The 20,465-nt window shown below is 54.5% G+C and overlaps 1 protein-coding gene and 1 long non-coding RNA gene across 4 annotated transcripts; both read left to right on the top strand.

The window, feature by feature from the left end:
* Positions 1-244: 244 nt before the first annotated feature.
* Positions 245-19,947, top strand: CNNM1 (cyclin and CBS domain divalent metal cation transport mediator 1). 2 transcript variants are annotated; one of them, XM_066554290.1, is made up of 13 exons: positions 245-1,757; positions 11,527-11,670; positions 12,217-12,357; positions 12,655-12,824; positions 13,014-13,113; positions 13,287-13,334; positions 16,197-16,259; positions 17,231-17,388; positions 17,598-17,775; positions 18,107-18,220; positions 18,312-18,428; positions 18,708-18,835; positions 19,183-19,947. In XM_066554290.1, exons 1-12 carry the CDS (start codon positions 245-247, stop codon positions 18,785-18,787), a joined length of 2,826 nt encoding a protein of 941 aa, XP_066410387.1. In that variant the 3' UTR covers positions 18,788-18,835; positions 19,183-19,947. The 2 variants fall into 2 exon arrangements, with proteins under 2 accessions (XP_066410387.1, XP_066410388.1); XM_066554291.1 differs by lacking the exon at positions 19,183-19,947 and having other exon boundaries at positions 18,316-18,428; positions 18,708-18,823.
* LOC136559240 (uncharacterized) lies at positions 1,937-2,749 on the top strand. Of its 2 annotated transcripts, XR_010783988.1 has the most exons (4): positions 1,954-2,054; positions 2,310-2,465; positions 2,567-2,616; positions 2,730-2,749. It is a non-coding gene; the product is annotated as an uncharacterized lncRNA (long non-coding RNA). The 2 variants fall into 2 exon arrangements; XR_010783987.1 differs by having other exon boundaries at positions 1,937-2,465.
* Positions 19,948-20,465: the final 518 nt, after the last annotated feature.

Raw genomic sequence — 20,465 nt, 5'->3', positions numbered from 1 at the left:
TCCCCTGCGTAGCGTCCCGGTTGGGCGGTCCCCGTTGTCGGTCCTGGTTGGCGGCCCCGCTCCGCCGGCCCCTCCCGCCGGGGCGCCGCAGGCCGGCTCCCGGTCGCACGTGGCGCGGCGGCCGCCCGCCCCCCCGGCCCACGTGTGCCGCCGCGCCGTGCAGTGCCGTGCCGTGCCGTGCCGTGCCGGCTCCCCGCTGCAGTCCCGGGGCGGCGGGCGGGCGCTGCGGTGCCGGCACAGCGGCATGGCGGCGGCGGGCCCGGGCCGCGGCGGCAGCGGCGGCGGCAGCTGGGGCCGGAGCCGGGGCGCCGTGCTGCTGCTCTTCTTCTCGCTGTCGCCGCGGCCGCCGGCCGGGGCCGCCTGGCTGCTGGGGCTGCGGCCCGAGGACACGACGCCGGGCCGGGTGTCTCTGGAGGGCGGCGCGGTGCAGGCGGCGGAGGGCAGCCGCTTCCTCCTGCGCCTCTACTTCCAGCCGCCGCCCGAGGGCAACGGCAGCCGCGGGCCGGCGGGGGAGCGGGAGCCGCGGCTGGTCTTCATCGAGGAGGCGGCGGCGGGGAGCACGGCGGCGCGGGGCCCGGCGGAGCGGTGCCGGGAGCGCAGCGCCTGGGCCTCGGACGTGGAGGTGGTGGGGCCGCTGCGCTCGGGCGGCGCGGCGGGCTCGGCGCTGGCCGAGGTGCGGGTGCGGGAGCCGCGCAAGGGCGAGGCGGCGGCGGCGCCGGGCGGGCGGCTCTTCTCGCTGTGCGCCTGGGACGGGCGGGCCTGGGCGCACCACGGCGCGGCCGGCGGCTTCTTGCTGCGGGTGCGGCCGGCCGCCCCGCCGCTGGGCACCTGGCTGCTGCCGCTGCCCGAGGCGGGCTGGCTGCGGGCGCTGGGAGCCCTGCTGCTGCTGGGGCTGTCGGCGCTGTTCAGCGGGCTGCGCCTCTCGCTGCTCTCGCTGGACCCGCTGGAGCTCCGCGTCCTGCGCAACAGCGGCTCGGCCGCCGAGCGGGAGCAGGCGCGGCGGGTGCAGGCGGTGCGCGGCGGCGGCGGCACCTACCTGCTGTGCACGCTGCTGCTCGGGCAGGCGGGGGCCAACGCGGCCCTGGCCGGCTGGCTCTGCGCCTCCCTGCCCGGCAGCGGGACGGCGGCGGCGGCCGGCGGGCCGCGGGGAGCGCCCTGGCTGCCGGTGCTGCTGTGCACCGCCGCCGTCTTCCTGGGCGGCGAGGTGCTGCCCTATTCGGTGTGCTCGCGGCACGGGCTGGCCATCGCCTCCCGCACGCTCTGCCTCACCCGGCTGCTGATGCTGGCCGCCTTCCCCCTCTGCTACCCGCTCAGCCGGTTGCTGGACTGGGCGCTGCGGCAGGAGCTCAGCGTCTTCTCTACGCGGGAGCGGCTGCTGGAGACGCTGCGCGCCGCTGGCCCCCACGGCGACCTGGTGCGGGAGGAGCTGGCCATGGTGCAGGGCGCGCTGGAGCTACGCACCAAGGTGGTGGAGGATGTGCTGACACCGCTGGCCGACTGCTTCATGCTCCGGGCCGATGCTGTGCTGGACTTCGCCACCGTCTCTGAGATCCTCCGATCTGGCTACACCCGCATTCCAGTCTATGAGGGTGACCGGCGCGACAACATTGTCGACCTGCTCTTTGTCAAAGACCTGGCCTTTGTCGACCCTGATGACTGCACTCCCCTGCAGACTGTCACCCGCTTCTACCGCCGCCCGCTCCACTGCGTCTTCAATGACACGCGCCTCGACACGCTGCTTGAGGAGTTCAAGAAGGGTGAGGTCGCCGGGCCACCCTCCGCACCCCCCCGGGCTTCCCCTGCACCCCTCTGCACCCCCAATGATTTCCAGGTCAGCAGCCTCCACGGGCAGCCCTGCATGGCCTCCTGGCAGGATGTGGCAGGTACCAGGGATGCTGGGGGGAATCGGTCCCTGCATGTGCTGGTGTGTCGATGACCCTGGTGTCACCTGGTGGAACATCCCCGGGTGCATTGAGGGCCAGCAGCCCTTGATGTACCTGTGATCTTATGAAGACTTCAAGAGCCTTTGGCCTCACAGCTTGCTGGCTCAGCAGGTGAGCCTGTCCCCCAGGGGCTGATGGCAGCAGTGGCCGGGCAGCACGGGCATGGCCCCTGCCTTGCACCATTGCCCAGGAAGCATTCACTGCTCTGTTCTGTGCAAAGGAGTTTATGACAGGAAATCGCTTCTCATGACTTAGCTTTCACATTTTCAGCTTGGCAGTGAGAAGGAGGTCTATAAAGTGTTTCTATGCAAATGGTTTAAAGAAAGAAGAAAAGATGAAGCCCTTAGAGCTGTGCTTTTTTTGCAGCTGTGACAGCATTCATAATGCAGCAGCTGCCAGCAGCCCGAGAGATGCTGAGAGCTGTATTTCATTAAGCATACCTTAAGAATACGCACAGCATGTGTTTTTCTCCCCCCCTGGGAGCTGTGTTTTGCCGCGTGCTACTCACTACGTCATGCTGTGGTGAGTGAGCCCAAGGAATGGCTGCAGCAGTGGCAGCTGCATTATGTAATGCGGGAGGGCAGCGCTGGGCTCCGGGGCTGCCTGGTGCCACTCTGCCGCAGGCTCAGCTGGTCAGATGAGAAAGGCCAACCTGGCCCACTCCAGATACAGAGTAAGCCTCTCTGTGAGTCATCTGCTGCTCGTTTGTGGAGGTGGGAGGAGGAGAGGGTAGGACGTTTCTCAGTGTGCCAGGAATGTGCTCGTGCAGGTCAGCTTCTTCTCCAGAGATGTTCGGCTGTGTTCCCACACCACCCAGGATCACAGGCAGAGGAGTTCTGTGTGCCACCACCTGCCCTCTCTGCCCCTCAGCAGGACTGGAGACTCCCAAGGGAGAAAATCAGAAAATTCCTGGGTTTTATACAAGACTGTTAGCAAAAGCATTGAGATTGTTCTCTGGGTTCAACCTTGGTGAGCTGCAGTAGTCCATGCCCACCCCCTTCCCCCCATGCCAGCTGTCTCTTGTCTTCCTAATGCCTTATGTGCTTCACAGTTCCTTCCTAACTGTGTCTTCCTGCATTAACACTGAAGTTCACCTGAGGTCTCTTCTACCTCTTCCTTGTCTAGATATGTCAGATGATTTTGGCACCCTCTCCCTTGGTGAGGCTCCCCTGCAATTTATCTGATTTACTTTGATACACTTCCCCTTCCAAATTTCTTCTCCAGCATGGTACCCTATGGGTCAATAGACCTATAAAATGGGCTTGTGGTTGCTTGGTTCCCTGTCCTTTGCTTGCTGTCCTCTGTGCCCTCCTTAAACAGAGCTGTTTGGTGTGTGCTGCTCTGTGAGCTCATGAGTATGGCAACAAACCTTGCTACCTGCCCTGCACTCTCATATGCTGGTCTTCATTTCAGATGAAGATTATCCATCCTTCTTTAATATTGCTCCTTTAAACTCTTGGCATATCACTTCAGGTTCTTCCTCCTTTGTATCTGTCTGCCACTGTGGCCTTCTGGGGTCTTTTGTTACAGCTCCTAGTTAGAGCTCTCCCTAAACCCTTTATCTGTTCCTACCTCACCTCTCCTTGTCTTTTCTAAACTACTTTTTCAAGGCTGAAAAGCCTTGCTTTTGGTCTTCATATCTAACTCTGCATGGGGTTTAGCAATTCCAGCTCTTCCCCCAAATATTCTTCTTCCCAAGAATTGATGTTTTCTTCTGATTCATCTTTCCTCTATTTGTAGGCATTTGGTCACCCCCAGCACCCTGAATTTGCAGTTATCCCCCCCAGCCCAGCCCTGAACCCTCCTAACCTGTATTTTTCCAGTTCCAAATACAGATTCCAAATGCTGGCTCCCACACTGTGACAGATGTTAGCTCCCAGCTGCCTTCAGCCCCATCCACTGCTGCGTCAGCCTGTTCACTTGACTAGTTAATTTCTAAAATAAAGATTTCCCGTTTGTAATTAAGAATCTTTATCACTGTCTCCTCTTCTGTGTCCATTTGAATTATGTTGAAGTATCTCCAAGTTTGATCCAATCAAGGTTGCTTTCCATGGCCAGGTCTTCTGAGACACCTTCACTAATTAGAAAGTAGGCTGATTGCTTGTTGGCTCAGCGAGTGTTTAATGAAGGAATTCATCACTTCACACATCCAAGGTGCCTGCAGGACAGCAAAGGCTCTCACTGATAAACCCCAGCCTCTTTCTAGGAAATTAAAGTCTCTGGTAAGGATGGGCATTAATAACCACCTCCAGGTCCTTATGTCCCTCACAAGCCTTTGGAAAAGCCAGCTTTGCTTTCATTTTCTCACTTTTTTATTAACTCCAACAATTTTTGTATCTTTTATTTCTTTTTGTTATTATAATGTTTACACAAAATTCCTATAACATTTTTTATCCTTCTTCCTTGGATAGCAATGTGTACTTCTGATCTGTTTCACTAATGATTAATGTTCTGCCACATCCAGTATACCCATACTGTCATTTTTTTGCATAATGTATAAGGAACACAATTTCACTGCCAGAGCTCCTTGCCACAGTACACAAACATTTGTTCTTTCTTTCTGAAAATGTCAAGGGATCATTAAATACAGTGCTTTGTGATTCTTGCTCACACCTCTGACAGCACTTTCATTTTCTGTCTCTTACTCACCAATATCTCACCATTATCCTTGTTTACCTGAGGCATTTCTTTTCTCTTGCTGTTCTGTCCCAGCTATGAAGATAATCAGCCTTTTTTCCCCTTTGGTCTTCTGTAGCAAGGTTTGAGGGGAAGCTTTCCTTAATTTGTTTCTAGGTATGCTCACACTAACCTCGTTTGAGTGCAGTTCCATTAAGATGCATTGGTGTTTACCTTGATTTTAATCCACAATTAGATGTGCCACAAACTGCCTGTCCCCCAGCAGGACCTTGTGTGGAAGGGGTTACTCTCCACAGACCTGCAGCATTGGCTTTCCATTTAATTTAACATTTAAATTGTATGAAATAGTAGCACACACTCAGTGGCACCCAGGGAGCCGCTGGCCCAGTGTGGTTATGGTGCCCAAGAGCTGTGAGCTCCTGGTTAGCAAATCCTGGCCCCTGCTCCATCACAGCAGAACCCTTCAAACTCTTCGCCTCTGCCTTTTCACAACCCTGCTGCTGCAGCCATTGCTTGATTTCTCTTTCAGTGCTGATTCCTGCAGAGAGGTGGTTAAATTGGAGGTCCCAATGGGAACTGGGAAAAACCCAGAGAAGACCCCAAACAGCACCAGAGGGGCAGTCTGGCTTGCAAGAGAATAGTGTAGACTTCAACCTACAGCCCAAATGAGGAGGGCAGCTGCAAAAACCATGCAGAAAAACAACATTACAGCAGCGTGAGACAGGTTCAGCAGAAGGAGGGAAATACTTGTGCTGCAATATGGTTTTGACTTCATCTTCTCAGCAAAAAGAACACAGAAATAATGAAAGCTGGACATCAAATTTGCCATCTTTTCAGGGAAACTAGACACAGTCTTTTCTAGAAGGCATACATTGTTGTGCAGCATTAACTGAGAAGTGCTAAGTGAAGGACCCAAGACAAAATGTGTCCCCTCTTCACTAGAAATAAGAAAATACATACCAGTACAGTAATTTTACCACCTGCAGCCTGGTGAAAGAAGATGAAAATACTGAAGGAGTGAAAAAATTGGGAGACAATCTCTTGGCAATTTGTATTGGTACACCTTGGAGTACCTGGCTTTATTCTGGGCTCCCAGGAAAAAATATCTAATACACCAAAAAAATAATTACACCATATTTAGCAAGCTACAGCTATGTCGGGAGGCAGATGAGCTTTCTGTAGGATAAACTTTACCTAGGGAATGTGGAGCTATGAGGAAGGCTTTATGCATTTATTCAGTGTGAAATGTTGTGGGTGATACAATCTGTCTCTCCTCCTTTCTTGAAGATAACCAAGCAATGCATGTTGCAGCTCCAGTCCAGTGATGTAACTCCTCCTGGAAACCTCTTCTGTGAGGTCCACCTCCTTGTTTTGTAGTGCCTCTGGGAAGTCACAGTCTTGTCCCTTCCTCAAGTTGTTTATGGGTTTTGTTGACTGATTTCCTGGAGGGGTCCATATACAGCACTGGCACTTTTCAGCAAGTAACTTTCCTCTGTGAGAGGAGCAGCAGAAATTTGCTCTTAATGTTCATTTTCCTGTAGCAGGGCAGAGGCTGAGCTGCAACTCAAATTAGCCTTCTGTGGCTTGGCATCTTTTAAGAGTTACTAAAAATAAATTCTCCAAACCCCAAATTTCAGGCTTAGCAGGGAAAACAGCCTGTCCTGTGGAGGACAGCTCTGCCCTAGGGTCTGTCTTTACATTTCAAAATGCTCCACAGCCTCTATTAGACTTCTGCAAATTGAATGTAGCTGGAGAAGGTGCTTACATCTGCCAGGAATTGGGGTCAGTACCATTTCTGATGCATTTTGTACCATTCCTCTGATCCCGCAGGCACTGTAAGCACACAGTGTTGCTTCAAATTTAACTCAGCCTTCAAGAGATTTCTGCAAGTGTTCTAGTCACTCTGCTGGGCACCTTGATGAGCTGAAGCAATGCCCTCCCAAGGCAGTTGTATGGGTTAAGGAGCCAGTTTTTCCTGGGAACTATCACCTACATGTGCCCAGGAATGTGATTGCCAGGCTGAGAGCAGGAATAGATAGACAAGAAATGGTCTCAGTATCTCATGCTGCAATTCTGCCTGAACCATTACTGTGCTTTTCCCACTAAACTGTGCTAAATCTTGCTGTGTAAACCCTGGACTGCTCTACCCCACCCCAATAATCCCAGGATCAGGTCTGCTCTGGGCAGGCATTCAGCACAGCAAGAAGGGAGCCAAGTCCTTGGGAGAGAGGGCACCCTGCCCCCCACCTCCCTCTTCATATCTGTCAAAGGCACCTTCATGAGGAGCTGTTGGGTACCCAGGAGGTCAGGATCCTGCTGCACTACAAATAGAAGATGAGGTTCTGTGTCGCCTCTTATCTTCTCCTTACCTTTCTGATCTGCAATGGTAATAGATCAGCTATTCCAAATATTCCATCTTTTTTACAGTTTTCCTTAGGATTAGGAAAAGCACAAAAGAGAGACTATGAGAAAGGCTACAAACAGAAGCAGGTGAAGTTTTTGTCTCTGAGAAAGTCTGGGTTAGGTTAGGATTTACAGTTTTTCCTTCACATAGCTCTTATTCCTGTAGAGCTGTGGGACCCTGCAGCCCCCTTGGTTATTTCCCCCCTGCTTAGATGTGCATTTTCCCTGTACACAATGTGTGCTTTCACCCATGGTGCAGAGGGGTGGTAACACAGGATCACACTCACACACATTGGCAGTTCCAGGTGCTCAAATCAGGATCCCCACTTTCTTCAGATGCACGTCAGCAAGAGGGCATGGAGATACTGGCAGCCCCTGTGAGGAGCTGTGAAGAAAAGCACACAGAAAATGGATTTCAGTTTCATCATGGCATCATGGTTGTTTCACAAATCAACCTTATTTAAAAATTACTCTTCTTTTTTTTTTTTTTTTTTTTCCTTCCATTTTGTCGCTGCAAATGGTTCAGGCACAGGTCTGTGCCTGTACCTTTGATCTCCTAAGAACAGCTTCATCTCTTACTGTAAAATTTATGAAAATTAATTCCATGCTCAGGATGTTCATCCTGTGGAACAAGAGACAAGGCTAAAACATCTTTAACATTCCTCTGGCAGGGTAGCTATATAAAAAAATGATAAAGAAGTTGTCTGGGCTATAATTGAACCCAACAGCACTTTCTTTCCCAGAAGTCAAGGCATTTCCATGTGTTCACACCCCATTCCCTCATTGGGGAAGATACTTGGAGGTGGATCTATGAGCCCAAGGTCATTTAGGTGCCTATGAAAATCAAGGCTCCTAAAAATGGGCATAAAAGCTTTGGATAGCTGTTCAGATGCTTGTTCCATCTGGAAGCTCTCAGCTGTTTATATTAGCTCTGTAATTTAGCATTTTGAGGCATTAACTTTCCACTGAAGCTGTTGTTTGAAAAGAGCAGATTTCATGTAGCTCATAAAGAATTTAGTGCAGTTGTATCCCATGCTGAGCCGACACTTAATCACCTATAGACTTCCTGTGCCAGAGCAGTCCTGCGGAGGCCGGCAGAGCTGCTCACACAAGGAAAGTTAATTGCCCATTTGTTCTAGCATTTGCCAAACCAAGGCTTTGATGCTCAAGTGTTCCACTGTGCTTTCCTGCATCAGCGATAGCCCTGTAAAGTTTACGTGTGACAGCTTGCTAGTGGGGAAGCAGCTCACCCTTATAATTCATCTCATTTGAGCTATCAAGCGGTGGTTACAATAGCATGGGTTTTGGAATCAGTTTTACAGATCTTAAAGCTGTTTTAGGCCAAGTTTGGGGGTTTGTTTAAATTATTTACCTCCCTCTGTTGTGCTCCCACTGAGGCTGACCTGCTGGATAATGGCAGCAGAGGCAAATGTCACCCCCCTGGTGTCCCCAGGTCTGTCCCTATGCCACCCTCCCTTAGACATTGCTTCCACCTCATTGCCCAGATTCTGCCCTTGTACATGCTCTAAAGGCCACTGCTTTTCCTCCCCTGCAAGCATAGCAGCTCCCAGGGCTGGGCAGAGGGATCTAGCTGAGCTTGGCAGCACTGCCCAGGAGGGAACAAGCCATGGTCATACAGCCAAGGCACCTGCAAACCCCACACCGAAATTTATGGGGTCTGTTAAAAAGCTGATGGGAGGAGATACAGGACCCAGTCAGGCCAGGAGGGTGGGGCACAACTCCGGGAATGATCTCATGTCCCTCGGGTGGGAAATGGGAGCGTGTCAGCCCTCTCCCAGAGGGGAGCAGCTGTGAGCAGCACTCACTTGAAGGACTGGGACTGGCTGGCATTCAGGGCTTTTTGTGACATGGACACCACTGGCCAGGCATGGGCTGGGATCAGCTTTCCTGGAATGGGCGGCAGCAACCACACTGAACTGCAACAATTTTCCATTGTTGGGTACCTGCTCCATTTCTAGCGTGGTATTAGCCTGGAAACATGAACCTGGGGGCTTGGAGTGTGAATACAAGTGTTTATTTTCTGTGAAAATAAAGAACTCTGGAGTCCTCTAACAGCCCTATTGGCTCTGCCCCCAGTGCAGTGAAGCCATGGGTCTCCTTCCAGGCTAATGGTGCTGGGCTATTTCTAAATAATCTCATTTGCAGCTACGTGAACATGGAGCTTGAATCACATTTCTAGTGTAAATTGCAGTGTCGATGTAGGTGTTTGGCCAAAAAAAGAATTGCCTCCATCACTCTCTGACTGCCTTTAAGTAGCACCTAAGCTTTTTGTAAGGGCTTGGTGGTTTTGGGTTGCATGTAAATGTCATTAACAACAAGCTCTCAGCCAAAAGAAATAACTTTTTCCCCCTCCTCGCTCACCCAAGGACTTGTAGGAGACCAGATGGCCCCAGTGTTTGGGAGCAGAGTTTGGCAAAAGAGACCTTTTCAAAAGCTGGACTTTGCTAAGATGAAATGTAGCTGTCGCTGCTGTCTTGCAGCCAACTCCTCTGCTTTTTTCTTCTTAAGTGCTGTGTTGCTTTATGAACAGAAAAGATGCACAAACCTATGTATGAAAGGAGTGAAATAGCCCAGTCTAAAGAACATGCTGAATTTTCAGTGCCCCAGGGCTATTGATTTGGGCTTTTTTTAAGTAAATCTCAGTGCTACTTGCTGCAATGTTATGTTCTCATTTCTAAATCTGTAGGCGTGGGAGGCAGCGAGCTGCTCTCTGAAATCTTGCAATAAAAGCTTGGTATGAGGAGGAGGGAATTTATACTGTGGAAAGTGCCCAAGATTTGCTGTGAGAAATGTATAGTGCTGATCTTCAGCTGAGAAATGTCGTCTGCTCGTCCCAGATCCAGGGCAGGGTTATTTGAAGGTCACATGATCCCCAGCAAGCCGTGTCTGTGGGGCTGCCAGGCTGCACTGGGTGTGCTTGTCCCTGCACCTCTGCAGGGGTGAGAGCTGGCAGGGCAAGGAAGGAGCTGTGCACCCGGCAGGAGCCCACCCTGTCACATCTGTATGCATGGATGCTGTTCACATCCCCTGTCAGGAGCAGCAGGAGAGCTTGTTGGGACGGGTTTATGGGAGAAGTGGATGCAGAGGCAGCTGCATAGCAGAGAGGACCTTTCCCTGTTTTGGGTGACCATTGCTGCTGAAGGAGCTCAGCTCCGAGCCCAGGGGGAAATAAGGTGTTAGCAGCTTCCCAGAGGTCACTGCAGCTTGGAATTTAGGTGTTAGCAGCTTCCCAGAGATCCCTGCAGGACTTCTGGGCTTGTGCAGGCATTGCAACAGGAGACCCCAGGGATGCAGAGCAGAGGGAGCAGAAGTTTTCGGCTGTGGTGCCAGTGAGGGTGCTTTTAAGTAAAACTAGAGGTTCAGAACCCGTGTGCACTGGTGGGCAGTGTGGGAGCCACACAGGCAGTAAGAAACCCAGTGCTGTTCATTGGCAGGTCCAAGAGCATGTTGGAGCTGGAAACCCAGAAGTTGTTTGTGGCTTGGAAGTTGGGTTCTGGTCAAGATGCTGAGCAGGACCATAAATCAGAGCAGCCACTAAAAGAAGGGAGAGGTTGAAAAAGTCAAAACAGCTTACAGAGAACTGGACATGCAAAAACAAATAGAAATGTTTCTAGTATGCCAAAACCAAGAAACTTGAGAATGTGTCAGCAGAGCTGCCAGCTTACAAGGGACAAGTGAGGAAGCTGAAACTGTGATCCAGGAGCACTGGAACTTCCAAGCAGGAGTCAACATCATTGCAGCGGAAGGTCCTGGACTCACTCTGTTTGTTTAAGGTAACACAGAGAAGATGCTGTTAAGGGCAGGACTTGGAGAGGTGCAAGCTGATGGGTTGAAAAGTGTTCAGTGTCTGCATCCAGATGGTTCACCCAAGAGTTCTGCAGGAGCTGGGCTGAAAGCTGCAAACAAACATTCATGTTTCTGCATAAAAACCAGCTGCTGTTTCAAGTAGATGGAGGCTTTGCCCATATTTTATGAAAAACCTCAGTATTGGTCTACACAGTGATGGATAGAAAGATGAGGGGGAGCTGTTCCTGGCAATTTAATAGGAAAGATAATTAGCAACAGAATAAGAAACACCAGGAGGATATGGGAAATCAGTAGAGCCAAGGACACATTCGCATTTCTGTGTTGGAGAACATTGTCTCATTGCTCTGTTAAGAGTTGTTTCATGTCAATGAAGCTGAGGGTAAGGAAGAGGTGGTGTAATGTACACTTCATTCCTGCACAGGAGGCTTTCAAAGAGCTGAACAGAGTGACTCACAGCCTGTGTAAAGAGGGAAGCTGGCCCCCAAAAAGAGCCAACATCTACAAACCAGTCTGGACAGCAGCTGTCCTGTTAGGCTGGGCTGCGTGTCCAGCCCTTCTCCTTGGGTTAGCACATGTGGGTGGGTTTGGGTGACAGTGTCTGCTGTGATCTGTGCCTCCCACCAAACCCTGCCCACCTGCCTGCCCATCATGCTGGGCATCCCTCTCAGGATCACCAGGCCAGGTGTCTCAGTGCCACTCTGCTTTTCCCCTGCAGGAAAGTCCCACCTGGCCATCGTGCAGCGGGTGAACAATGAAGGGGAAGGAGACCCATTCTACGAGGTGATGGGCATTGTCACCCTGGAGGATGTCATCGAGGAGATCATCAAGTCTGAGATCCTGGATGAGACAGATCTGTACAGTGAGTGTTGCAGAGCAGCTACTGTGGTTGCAGGAGGCAGGGTGGGAGCCTGCACAGACGGACAGATGTGGGTAGGAAACAGGCCAGAGCAAATTGTGGTTCTTCCCCAGAGTAATTTGCTGTCAAGATGGGAAAGACAAGACTGATGGAGAGAGGCTGGTGAAGTGTCTCTATCTTGGATGCTCAAGATAGAGAAGTACCAGCATCAGCAGCGGGTGGCTGGGCAGGGCCTGACCTAGGAACATCTGTGTTGGGCATGAAATGGATGGTTCCCAAGCTCATTTGCAACTCTGGGTGATGCATCCAGCCTGGAGAGCCCAGGTTTACAGTCCTGTGTGGTTTACAATCCTGCTCCGTGCCCCAGGAGCTGCTCCCAGGGCTGCATGCACAGCAGGTTGTATGTGCCCCACTGCTCCATCTGCTGCTCCACAGCAGCCCTGCCATAGGGTGCAGCCAGACATGCCTGTCCATGTGTGTGCATGTGACATGGGGCCCTGCAGCTGCAGCAGCTTTGTCAGTGCCTGCTCTGCTCTGCTCTGCCTGCAGCTGACAACCGGAAGAAGGAGCGGGTTCCCCACCGGGGACGCAAGCCCCAGGATTTCTCCATCTTCAGGCTCTCAGAGAGTGAGATGAAGGTGAAGATCTCCCCACAGCTCCTCCTGGCCACCCATCGGTTCATGGCAACAGGTACACTTGCCCTTGTGCAGGCCCTGCAGCACCAGCCCCACAGGGCATCCCTAAGCCATTCCTGGGTTGGGCTTAGGGATGGGCATCCCTGGGTCGGGCTCCCCCTCACTGAGCAATTTCCACCCTCTGGACCTACAGCCTGGACATTCCACTGCCCCGCCTGCATTTGGCATTTGGCTCCCCTCTTGGCAATGGGTGCTTAGGCTGCAGGAGCAGGGCTGTGCAGCTCAGAGATGAGGGGTTCCCGGCAGTCCCGGGCCTGCTGAGCACAGCATGTGTGTGTTGCCTCCCCTCTAGAAGTGGAGCCTTTCAAGTCCCCCTACCTCTCTGAGAAGATCCTGCTGAGGCTCCTGAAACACCCCAATGTCATCCAGGAGCTCAAGTACGACCGGAAGAACAAGAAGGCAGCAGAGCATTACCTCTACCAGCGCAACCGCCCTGTCGACTACTTCGTGCTCATCCTGCAGGTGCTGGGGCAGCAGCGAGCAGAGCGTGGCAGGCCTGGCCCTGTTTCCTCCTTGCCACCTTGTTCTGGGCTGCTTCTAATAGCAAAGATGCCCATCCTCTTGTGTGGGGCAGCAGGGGTCCCTGCACCCCTGCAGGGTGGGTCAGGAGCACGGGGTGCTTGTCTGAGAGGGTTTTCCTCCTCCTTCCAGGGGAAGGTGCAGGTGGAGGTCGGCAAGGAAGGACTGCGTTTTGAGAATGGGGCCTTCACCTACTATGGTGTCCCTGCCATCATGGCTGTTGTCTCCTCAGGTGAGGCCTCTCTGGGCACCATCTGGCCCTGCCTTTGCTTCAGCAGCATCCATGGAGGCTAAACCAGCTGGTGCCAGGAGAAGGGGCTGGCCATGGGGTGGGGTGGCCCTGCTTTGGGGCATGGGGCAGGAGCCCTTCCTCTGCATTTCCCACACCTCCAACTGTCGTTTCAGAAAACGATGTGCGAAAAATGGGAAGCCTGGCAGGATCCTCCTTCCTACGTAAGTATTTTGGGACAGGCTGAGGCCCTAAAATCTCTCTGCAGCACTGGCTGGCTGGAGGGGCTATGGCTTTTCTCCCCATGCAAAACAGCTCAGACTGTGCTGAGGTAGACAGAGAAACAACATGCTGAGGGGCTGATGCAGCAAAGACCCCACAGAGTGACTTGGAATTCCCTTTGAGGTCCCTTTGATGTCCTTTTGAAGTTTCTACCATATGCTGGCTCTCTGCTGGTAGGTCCCAGCACGGCTGGTGCTGCAAGGGGCAGTGCCCACAGGTGGGTGTTATACTCATTCTAGGTGTCAGTATAACACCTTTAGACCCATTTGCCTTCCTGAGGCTCAGGGCACAACCTGAACACGGGCCCCACATTGGGCTGCTTGGGAATTGCAGAGATGGCTGATTTACCTGTGAGCTATTTGCATGTGGTGATGGTGGGAAATTAGCCGAGTGCCAATAAATTCCCTGCCTGCAGAGCTGATGGGTTAAGAAGCAGATCCCCTGCTTGCAGGAGGTAAGAGGGAGCTCTGACTGGGGGAGACTGAGAGGTACCCCCTTCTTTGCTATAACCCCTACAAAGGTTTGGTCCTGTGAGGCTCAGGAACAGGTTGAGGTGCTGCCCAGTCTCAGTCCATCACATCCCTCATCAAACCCCAGCTGTTGCAGTCAGATCTGCAGTGCTGATGGTAAGCTGAGATGCTCTACCTGCCTAATCAAAACAGGGGCCTGCTAAATGCAGTCTTTAGGGAGATGTAAAGAGGAATGTCATCAAGAGAACAGGGCCAGTCTCTTGGGGCAGGTGGCTCACTCCAGTGGGTCCCAGTCTTTCTGCAGCTCTAGAGTTCACCTATTTCCTGCTGCTTGCTTTGCCTCCTGCAAAAGGCTGGCTCTGGACTGATGGATTAACCCCTCAGTGCACATTCCTGCTTTGCCCTGTGTCCACGGTGCAGTCAGTTGGGACAGAGGAAACCAATGAAACGGCCAGTTCCTGCCAGAGTGCTGCTGGATGTCCTGTGTCCTGTGTCCTCGGTGACAGTGCTCCCGGGCCCACCGGGGCTCAGGCAGTGAGCGCTGCCTTGGGCCCGCCAGGGCAGCAGCCGCAGTGGGAGCTGTGTCAGAGCAGCCGTGCACGTCTGCAGTGCCGCCTGCTGGGACGCTGCTGCTCAGGGCTCCTTGGCTCCCAGCGCTCCCCATGACGCTGCCATGAGGGGCTTTCTGCCGTGCAGCCATTCCTGCCTGCAGGGGGACAGAGCTGTGTCACACCCCTGGCCAGCAAGGAAGCAGGCTGGGAGGCAGAGGTGACAGGGCATCTCCCTTGTGGGGGAGGCTGGCATCCTCTTTCCTCCTTGAAGGAAAGGACTGTGAGTAGAGTATCACAGCTGAGGATTCAGACAGCAACCTAGAGCATTTAATAGGTTGTTATTAATTAACTGTTATTATGCAATTGTTTTATCTGCAGCTGATCTTTGGCATTAGTGCTGTGTGGGAGGGTCAAGCAGTGGGAGCACAAAGTCAGTGCTAGTGGTTATCAACTCATCCTTTGCTCCCATCAGGACAAGGTCATTCCAGCAGTGCTTCATGCTGATGTCTTTTTTATTTGCAGAACGTTTTGATTCAGGGGAGGTCATGGAACAGGAATTCCTGGGAGAGCAGCAGGGAGATTAGAAAAGGGGACTGCAGGGCAAATTTCCTGGGGGTTTTACATTTGAAGCAATTTTAAAACATTAATCACATAGGCAGCAGATATTCCTAGAGTGCTGCGGCTGTGCTGTGGAGGCAGGGCAGGAGGGCTGCCAGCTGGGGGAATCATGGCAATGGCTGGAGTTGGGGCTGGCAGCCAGCAGGCTCACATCTCCCACTGCTTTCGAGGTGGGCAATGGCAGTGGTGAAAGCAGAGACTGGCAAGTGTTGAGGAGTGCATCACTGACCCTGTGTGTTGGTGTCTCTGTGCTCCCCCATCCCCTGTGGCATGGCCCAGGAACACTGTCCAGGGCAGCAATCGCCGGCAGGGGGAATGGCCTGCCCTAGAAATTGTCATTGCTGCTGTAACCCATGGCAATAAAACATGGAAAGTGAGTGTCTATGATTCACCTTCTCTGTGGCAATGGGTCAGGCAGCCCCAGATGCAGAGTCCTGGCTTCTTGCAGCTCCTGCAAGGATCAGCCCCAGTGGGTAGCTCTTCTCAGCATCACCCAAAGGCTGCTGAGACCCAGGACCTTGCAAGGAACTGCAGGCAGCCTGACATGAATCCCTTTGCTTTGCATCACCGTGAAGAGCTTCTGTCAGCCCCTGCCTGCAGCTGTGGGGCTGGGGCAGCAACTTTTGCAGATCATATTCCTTCTCTGCCATGTGCCCGCACACACAGAAGCATCCCAGATACCAAGTGCAGTGGTTTGGCTTCCACCCATCTCCCAGGTGGCATATGCTGACCACAAAGTCCCCTGTCCTGGCAATGGCTGGTAAAGGGCTAAAGCCAAGTGCCAGCACTTAACTCATGGAGGAAAGATGCTTTCTACCCATGCCAGGGCTCCAGGAAGTTGTGTGGCTCTGCAGACAGGCCTGGCAGGAGCAGATGCCCTCTGCCAGCCTCACCTCCCCTTACCTTGTCCCAGAGCAACCTGCTGATAAACAACTTACAAGTCTGTGTTCCTGCCTGTGGCCCTGTCCCCCCACTCCAGAGCAGAAGCAGGAGGCTGTAAAAGGGGTGGGAAGGGATGCTGGAGACAGCAATGGGAGCTCAGCCCAGGACTGCTGGCACATGATTTTTATTCTTCTTCTTCCTCTTGGTCTGTATCCCACCCTCACCTCCATCCCTCACCTTTCCCCTGGGTCCCCTCCTTCCCTCTCCCTCCGTGTCTCTGCAGTGCCTGTCTCAGTGTCCCGTACTTTCGCCTTCAGCAGAGGGGACTCCCTGGCTGGCTCTCCAGGTAACAGGGCATGGCTTTGGCCAGGGGCCTCTGCATGTGACAGGCTCTTTCCAGCACCTGTCCACAGTGCCCAAGCCCCCCTCCTCCCTGCATGCTGGGCAGTACCCACGCCACCCCTGGGCAACCCCTCACAAGCTGGAGCATTGGTGGCACACTGGGGCCAGCAGTCCTGCCACAGCCTCCCCAGTGTGATGCAAATCCCTGGAAGAATGGGATGGGGACAAGGGGAAGCCATGGGGTTGGGCTCTCTTTGGTGTCCACTTCCTGTAATTTCCTGCACTTAGCACTTGGGGTTTTGGCTTGCTGCTTTTGGTGACAGTGACCTGCAGCCCTGCATGCCTGCTGCCCTGCCCCCCTTGCTTTCTGCTGATCCAGGTAATAAAAAGGCATTCTAGCACCAGAGCAAAGTCAGCACGACGTCACCTATGCATGGAACAAGCTGCCTTTGTTCCCTAATAAATCACTGAATAGACAAAATCCATCATGCTGTGTGTCAGAGGCCATGCTGTGTGTCAGAGGCCATCAGTCAATGTGAGTGACAGACCAGCTTGCCATGGCAGCCTCTCCTCCTGATCTGTCATAGTTGGGGTGAGCAGGAGCATGCCCTTGAGACAGGTTAAGCAAATACTCACAGCCTGCCAGCTGCAACCAGGAGAAGTTGTGCCAAATGTGGTGCAGAAGGCTGGCATTAACAGGAGAACTGTCAGCAACAGGCAGGGAGCAGCCCTAACCTCTGCTGCTGCTGGCCCCGGGTCAGAGTCCTGCCCAGTGCCTCTGGTTTGTGTGGGGCTGGCATGGCACAGTCTCACACCAGCCTGCAGTGAGGAGGACAGGCTGCAGGGCCCCTGCCAGCCCCGTGTCTGGGGAACAGCTGCTGGAGGCCCACCTTGGCTCTACACCGGCACAGGGAAGCCAAGCAGCAGCACGAGTGAGAGTGAGTGTGTGCCTGTCCCTGCTGTCCCCTCCTGCAGTGAACAGGTCACCGTCGCGCTGCAGCGGCCTCAACCGCTCCGAGTCCCCCAACCGGGAGGACTATGGAGGCAGCAGCACGCAGCTCCACAGCAGCAGCAACAACATCTACACGCCCGACTACTCCGTGCACATCCTCTGCGACGTGCAGTTCGTCAAGGTATGGCCAGGGCTGGCAGGGACTGTCCCACCCTGGCCACCCCTGTCCAGGCGCCCTCTTGCCCCACTGTGCCCCAGGAGCCTGGTGGGTGCCCAGTGGGTGCTAAGGAGTCTTGCACTTACTCCTGCTGGAGGTTTGGAGCCACCAAGTCTCCGAGAGGTGCCGGTGGGCCCGGTGCCCACTGAGCTGGGTGCACGTGTGTGTGCCAGGTGACCCGGCAGCAGTACCACAACGCGCTGGTGGCCAGCCGCATGGACAGCTCGCCGCAGTCCCCGGACATGGAGGCCTTCGACAGGGATTCAACCAAGGCCTCGACTGCACGGGGAACCCCACAGACACCCAAGGAGGACCCTGCCACCCTCCTGAATGAGAGGAACAGCATCATGTGTGAGTCACCCAACAGCATTCCTCCCCTGCCACAGGCCAGTGCTGCATGTCCCCTGGGGGGGTCTGTGCTGGGGCCCTCTGGCATGATGCACACACCACCCCTGGGATGCAGTTGCACATGGAATGGGGCTCGCATACAGTGCAGGCATTTGCACACACACACCTGTGGATGCCTGTATGTCCACACAGCTGCCAATGTGCAGCGTGTAATTCCCCATTGCCTTGTGCTCGTGTCCCCCGGGGTCCCCGGCGGTTGGACCTGCTGCCATGGCTGGCATCCTGCCACGTCCTGCCCCAGGGCACAGCAGCTCCGTGCCCCGTGTCCCTGCAGGCAGCCGCTCGGAGGGGCTGCGCAGTCCCAGCGAGTCGGTGTTCCTGCGCATGGAGGGCATCCCCTTCATCCAGGAGGAGCTGGCTGACAACGAGGAGAACAGCAAGCGGCAGAGTGAGTCTGGCCGGGGGGCAGACACACCTGAGCCTGGGGCTGGCGAGGCCACGGTGCCCTGAGGTGCTGCAGCCGTGCTGGGCTTTTGCAGACAGTGAGTGCTGCGGGACCGTCCTGGAAGCAGAGTCCCCAGGTCGAGAGGCCAGGACCAGCTCATCGCCGAGCAGCTCTGAGGAGGCGCTGGGCAAGAGGCTGCTGAGATCCCTCAGTGAGTGACTGACCCAGGCACGGCACACCCAGGGGAGAGCTCTGCCTCGGCACCCCGCTGCCTGTGTCAGCTCTTCCTGTCCTGGGGACACCCTGCATGGGGCTGGTGTGGGACAGGGGACAACCGAGTTCCCTGTCAGTACCTCAGCAGAAGGCAAAACGGCACCTAGGGCTAGCTCAGGCAGAGCCAGCCACTAGGTCCTGGCCCGGCCCTATGCACCCCTGCCCCGAGCACCCTCGGCTCCCAGCACCCCAGCCCTAAGCACCCTTGCTGCTGCAGGTGGGCGCAAGCAGCGGACATCATCAGAAGGTGAGAAGTCGCCAGAGGAAAGCTCCAATCTTGCCCCATTGATCACCTGAGTAGTAGCGTGGCCAGAGCACAGTGCTGGAGGCCCGTGCAGACTGGAGGTAGGATCCTGCCTCTTGGTGTGACATTCCTTTCCCAGCAAGTGGGAGGTCACTCCGTTTAAATAGTGTAAAATAAGTTTCAGGCAGCAAAGCCAAATGGGGTGGTTTGGAGCCCATGGAGGTGTGTGTGTTGATGGGGGCTGGAGCAGGATCGAGGGATATGGAGCAGGATCTGCTCTTAGCAGCAGACTGAATGTCAGAAATGAGTGAGAGCTTGGCTCATGTTTTCACTGTCGGCACCAGCATACACCTGAGCTTGGCTAGGAAAGGGGCTGCAGGCTAGAGCAGCAGCAGTCAGAGAGGGCAGGCTCTGGCCACCTGCACCAGGCTGTGCTTGTGTCTTGCAGGTCTGCAGCATGGGGGTCTCCTGCCGTGAGGCTCACGTCCAACAGCAGGAGGTCTGCACTCGCTCGCTGCCTGCCCGCCCGCTCGTGCCGCCCCTCCCTGCAGGATCTGTGCAGAGCCCCATCCCCAGGCGAGAAAGGACGAACCCCGGCAGGGCTGAACCACGCAGGCAGCCTGGACCAGCTAGCTGGAGTCCAAGGGTCCTTGCCCTTGCGAGCCGCTCCCTGGTAGCATCTGGTCTCAAGGAAGAGGTGGAAAAAGGAAAGGTGAAAAAGTGTCTGTCACGGCATCCCTGCAAGCAGTGCAGGGAGGGGCAGCCCAACCCAGAACTGCCCTTTAACATCATTTACCATCCCCATCCCAGCGAGGCCTGGAGCCCCGCAGTGCCGGTGCTGCAAGATGTGGTCTCCAGCAGGAGGAGAATGTGCTATTTGGGGGTGCCACAGCAGCTCAGGGCCCCAGCACACGTTTGTGCCATGCCTGGTGACATGCCCGCTTGCAGCGCCTCGCTCACGCTGACCATGGACACGGCCCAGCCCTCCCCAGCCCTGCCAGGCTCAGGGCAAGGAGCCCCACTCACCCCCAGTGCAGCCCCCTCGCTGCGGAGGGGGCTCTCCATGCTACATTGGACCATCCTCCTCTCCACACACGCCTGCCGCTGTGAGGGAGGCTCGCACCAAGACTTGGGGGTGGGACAGACCAGTCAGTAGTTTTTGTAGAGGCTCAACGCAACGGGGATATCAACATTAAAAGTGATTTTTCCCTGAGTGATGCCCTCTCTGTGTCCATGGGTGAGGGAAAGATGCTCACCCCTCCCAGCAGGCCAGGCTGCCCTCATACCCAGGGCCACAGGTGCCTGGAGTAACAGCACTCAGCCTCACTGAAGGGACCAAGAGAATGGGTCAGCACGTGCTGCCTGATTTCTTGGTCTGAAGCTGGGCTCTCTGTCACTCCTGCTGCCAGGACAGCATTGGCAAGCCCAGCAGTGCAGACAAGGACTGGGGAAAACCAGGAGTTAACATCAGGCCATTGCAAACACAATAGTGGGATACACGTGCTGGAGTACGGCCTGACAGATAACGACAGAAATCTCATAGTCCACCCATGCTGATGGCAAAACTTCAGCTGGAATAACTGTAGCCCTGTCTGGGCACTGCCCTTCTGAGGAAACACACAGCAATTGAAAAGTGGACAGAGGAAAGCAAGGGCTGGAAAACAACCTACCCCATAGGCTGAAGGAAATAGAGTCACTTAATCTTTACTGGTGAAGGATGTGAAGGGGAGA

Source organism: Molothrus aeneus, chromosome 8, assembly GCF_037042795.1.
Source record: "Molothrus aeneus isolate 106 chromosome 8, BPBGC_Maene_1.0, whole genome shotgun sequence".
Taxonomy (NCBI): Eukaryota; Metazoa; Chordata; class Aves; order Passeriformes; family Icteridae; genus Molothrus; species Molothrus aeneus.
This window is presented reverse-complemented; position numbering and strand designations above follow the sequence as displayed.

What these genes read in the sequence shown, in the direction of transcription:
- CNNM1 (XM_066554290.1), top strand. Translation starts at nt 245, where the DNA reads ATGGCGGCGGCGGGCCCGGGCCGCGGCGGCAGCGGCGGCGGCAGCTGG. An exon ending in GGATGAGACAGATCTGTACA is followed by an intron (nt 11,671 to 12,216) that starts GTGAGTGTTGCA and finishes CTCTGCCTGCAG; the next exon opens with CTGACAACCGGAAGAAGGAG. An exon ending in CATGGCTGTTGTCTCCTCAG is followed by an intron (nt 13,114 to 13,286) that starts GTGAGGCCTCTC and finishes CTGTCGTTTCAG; the next exon opens with AAAACGATGTGCGAAAAATG.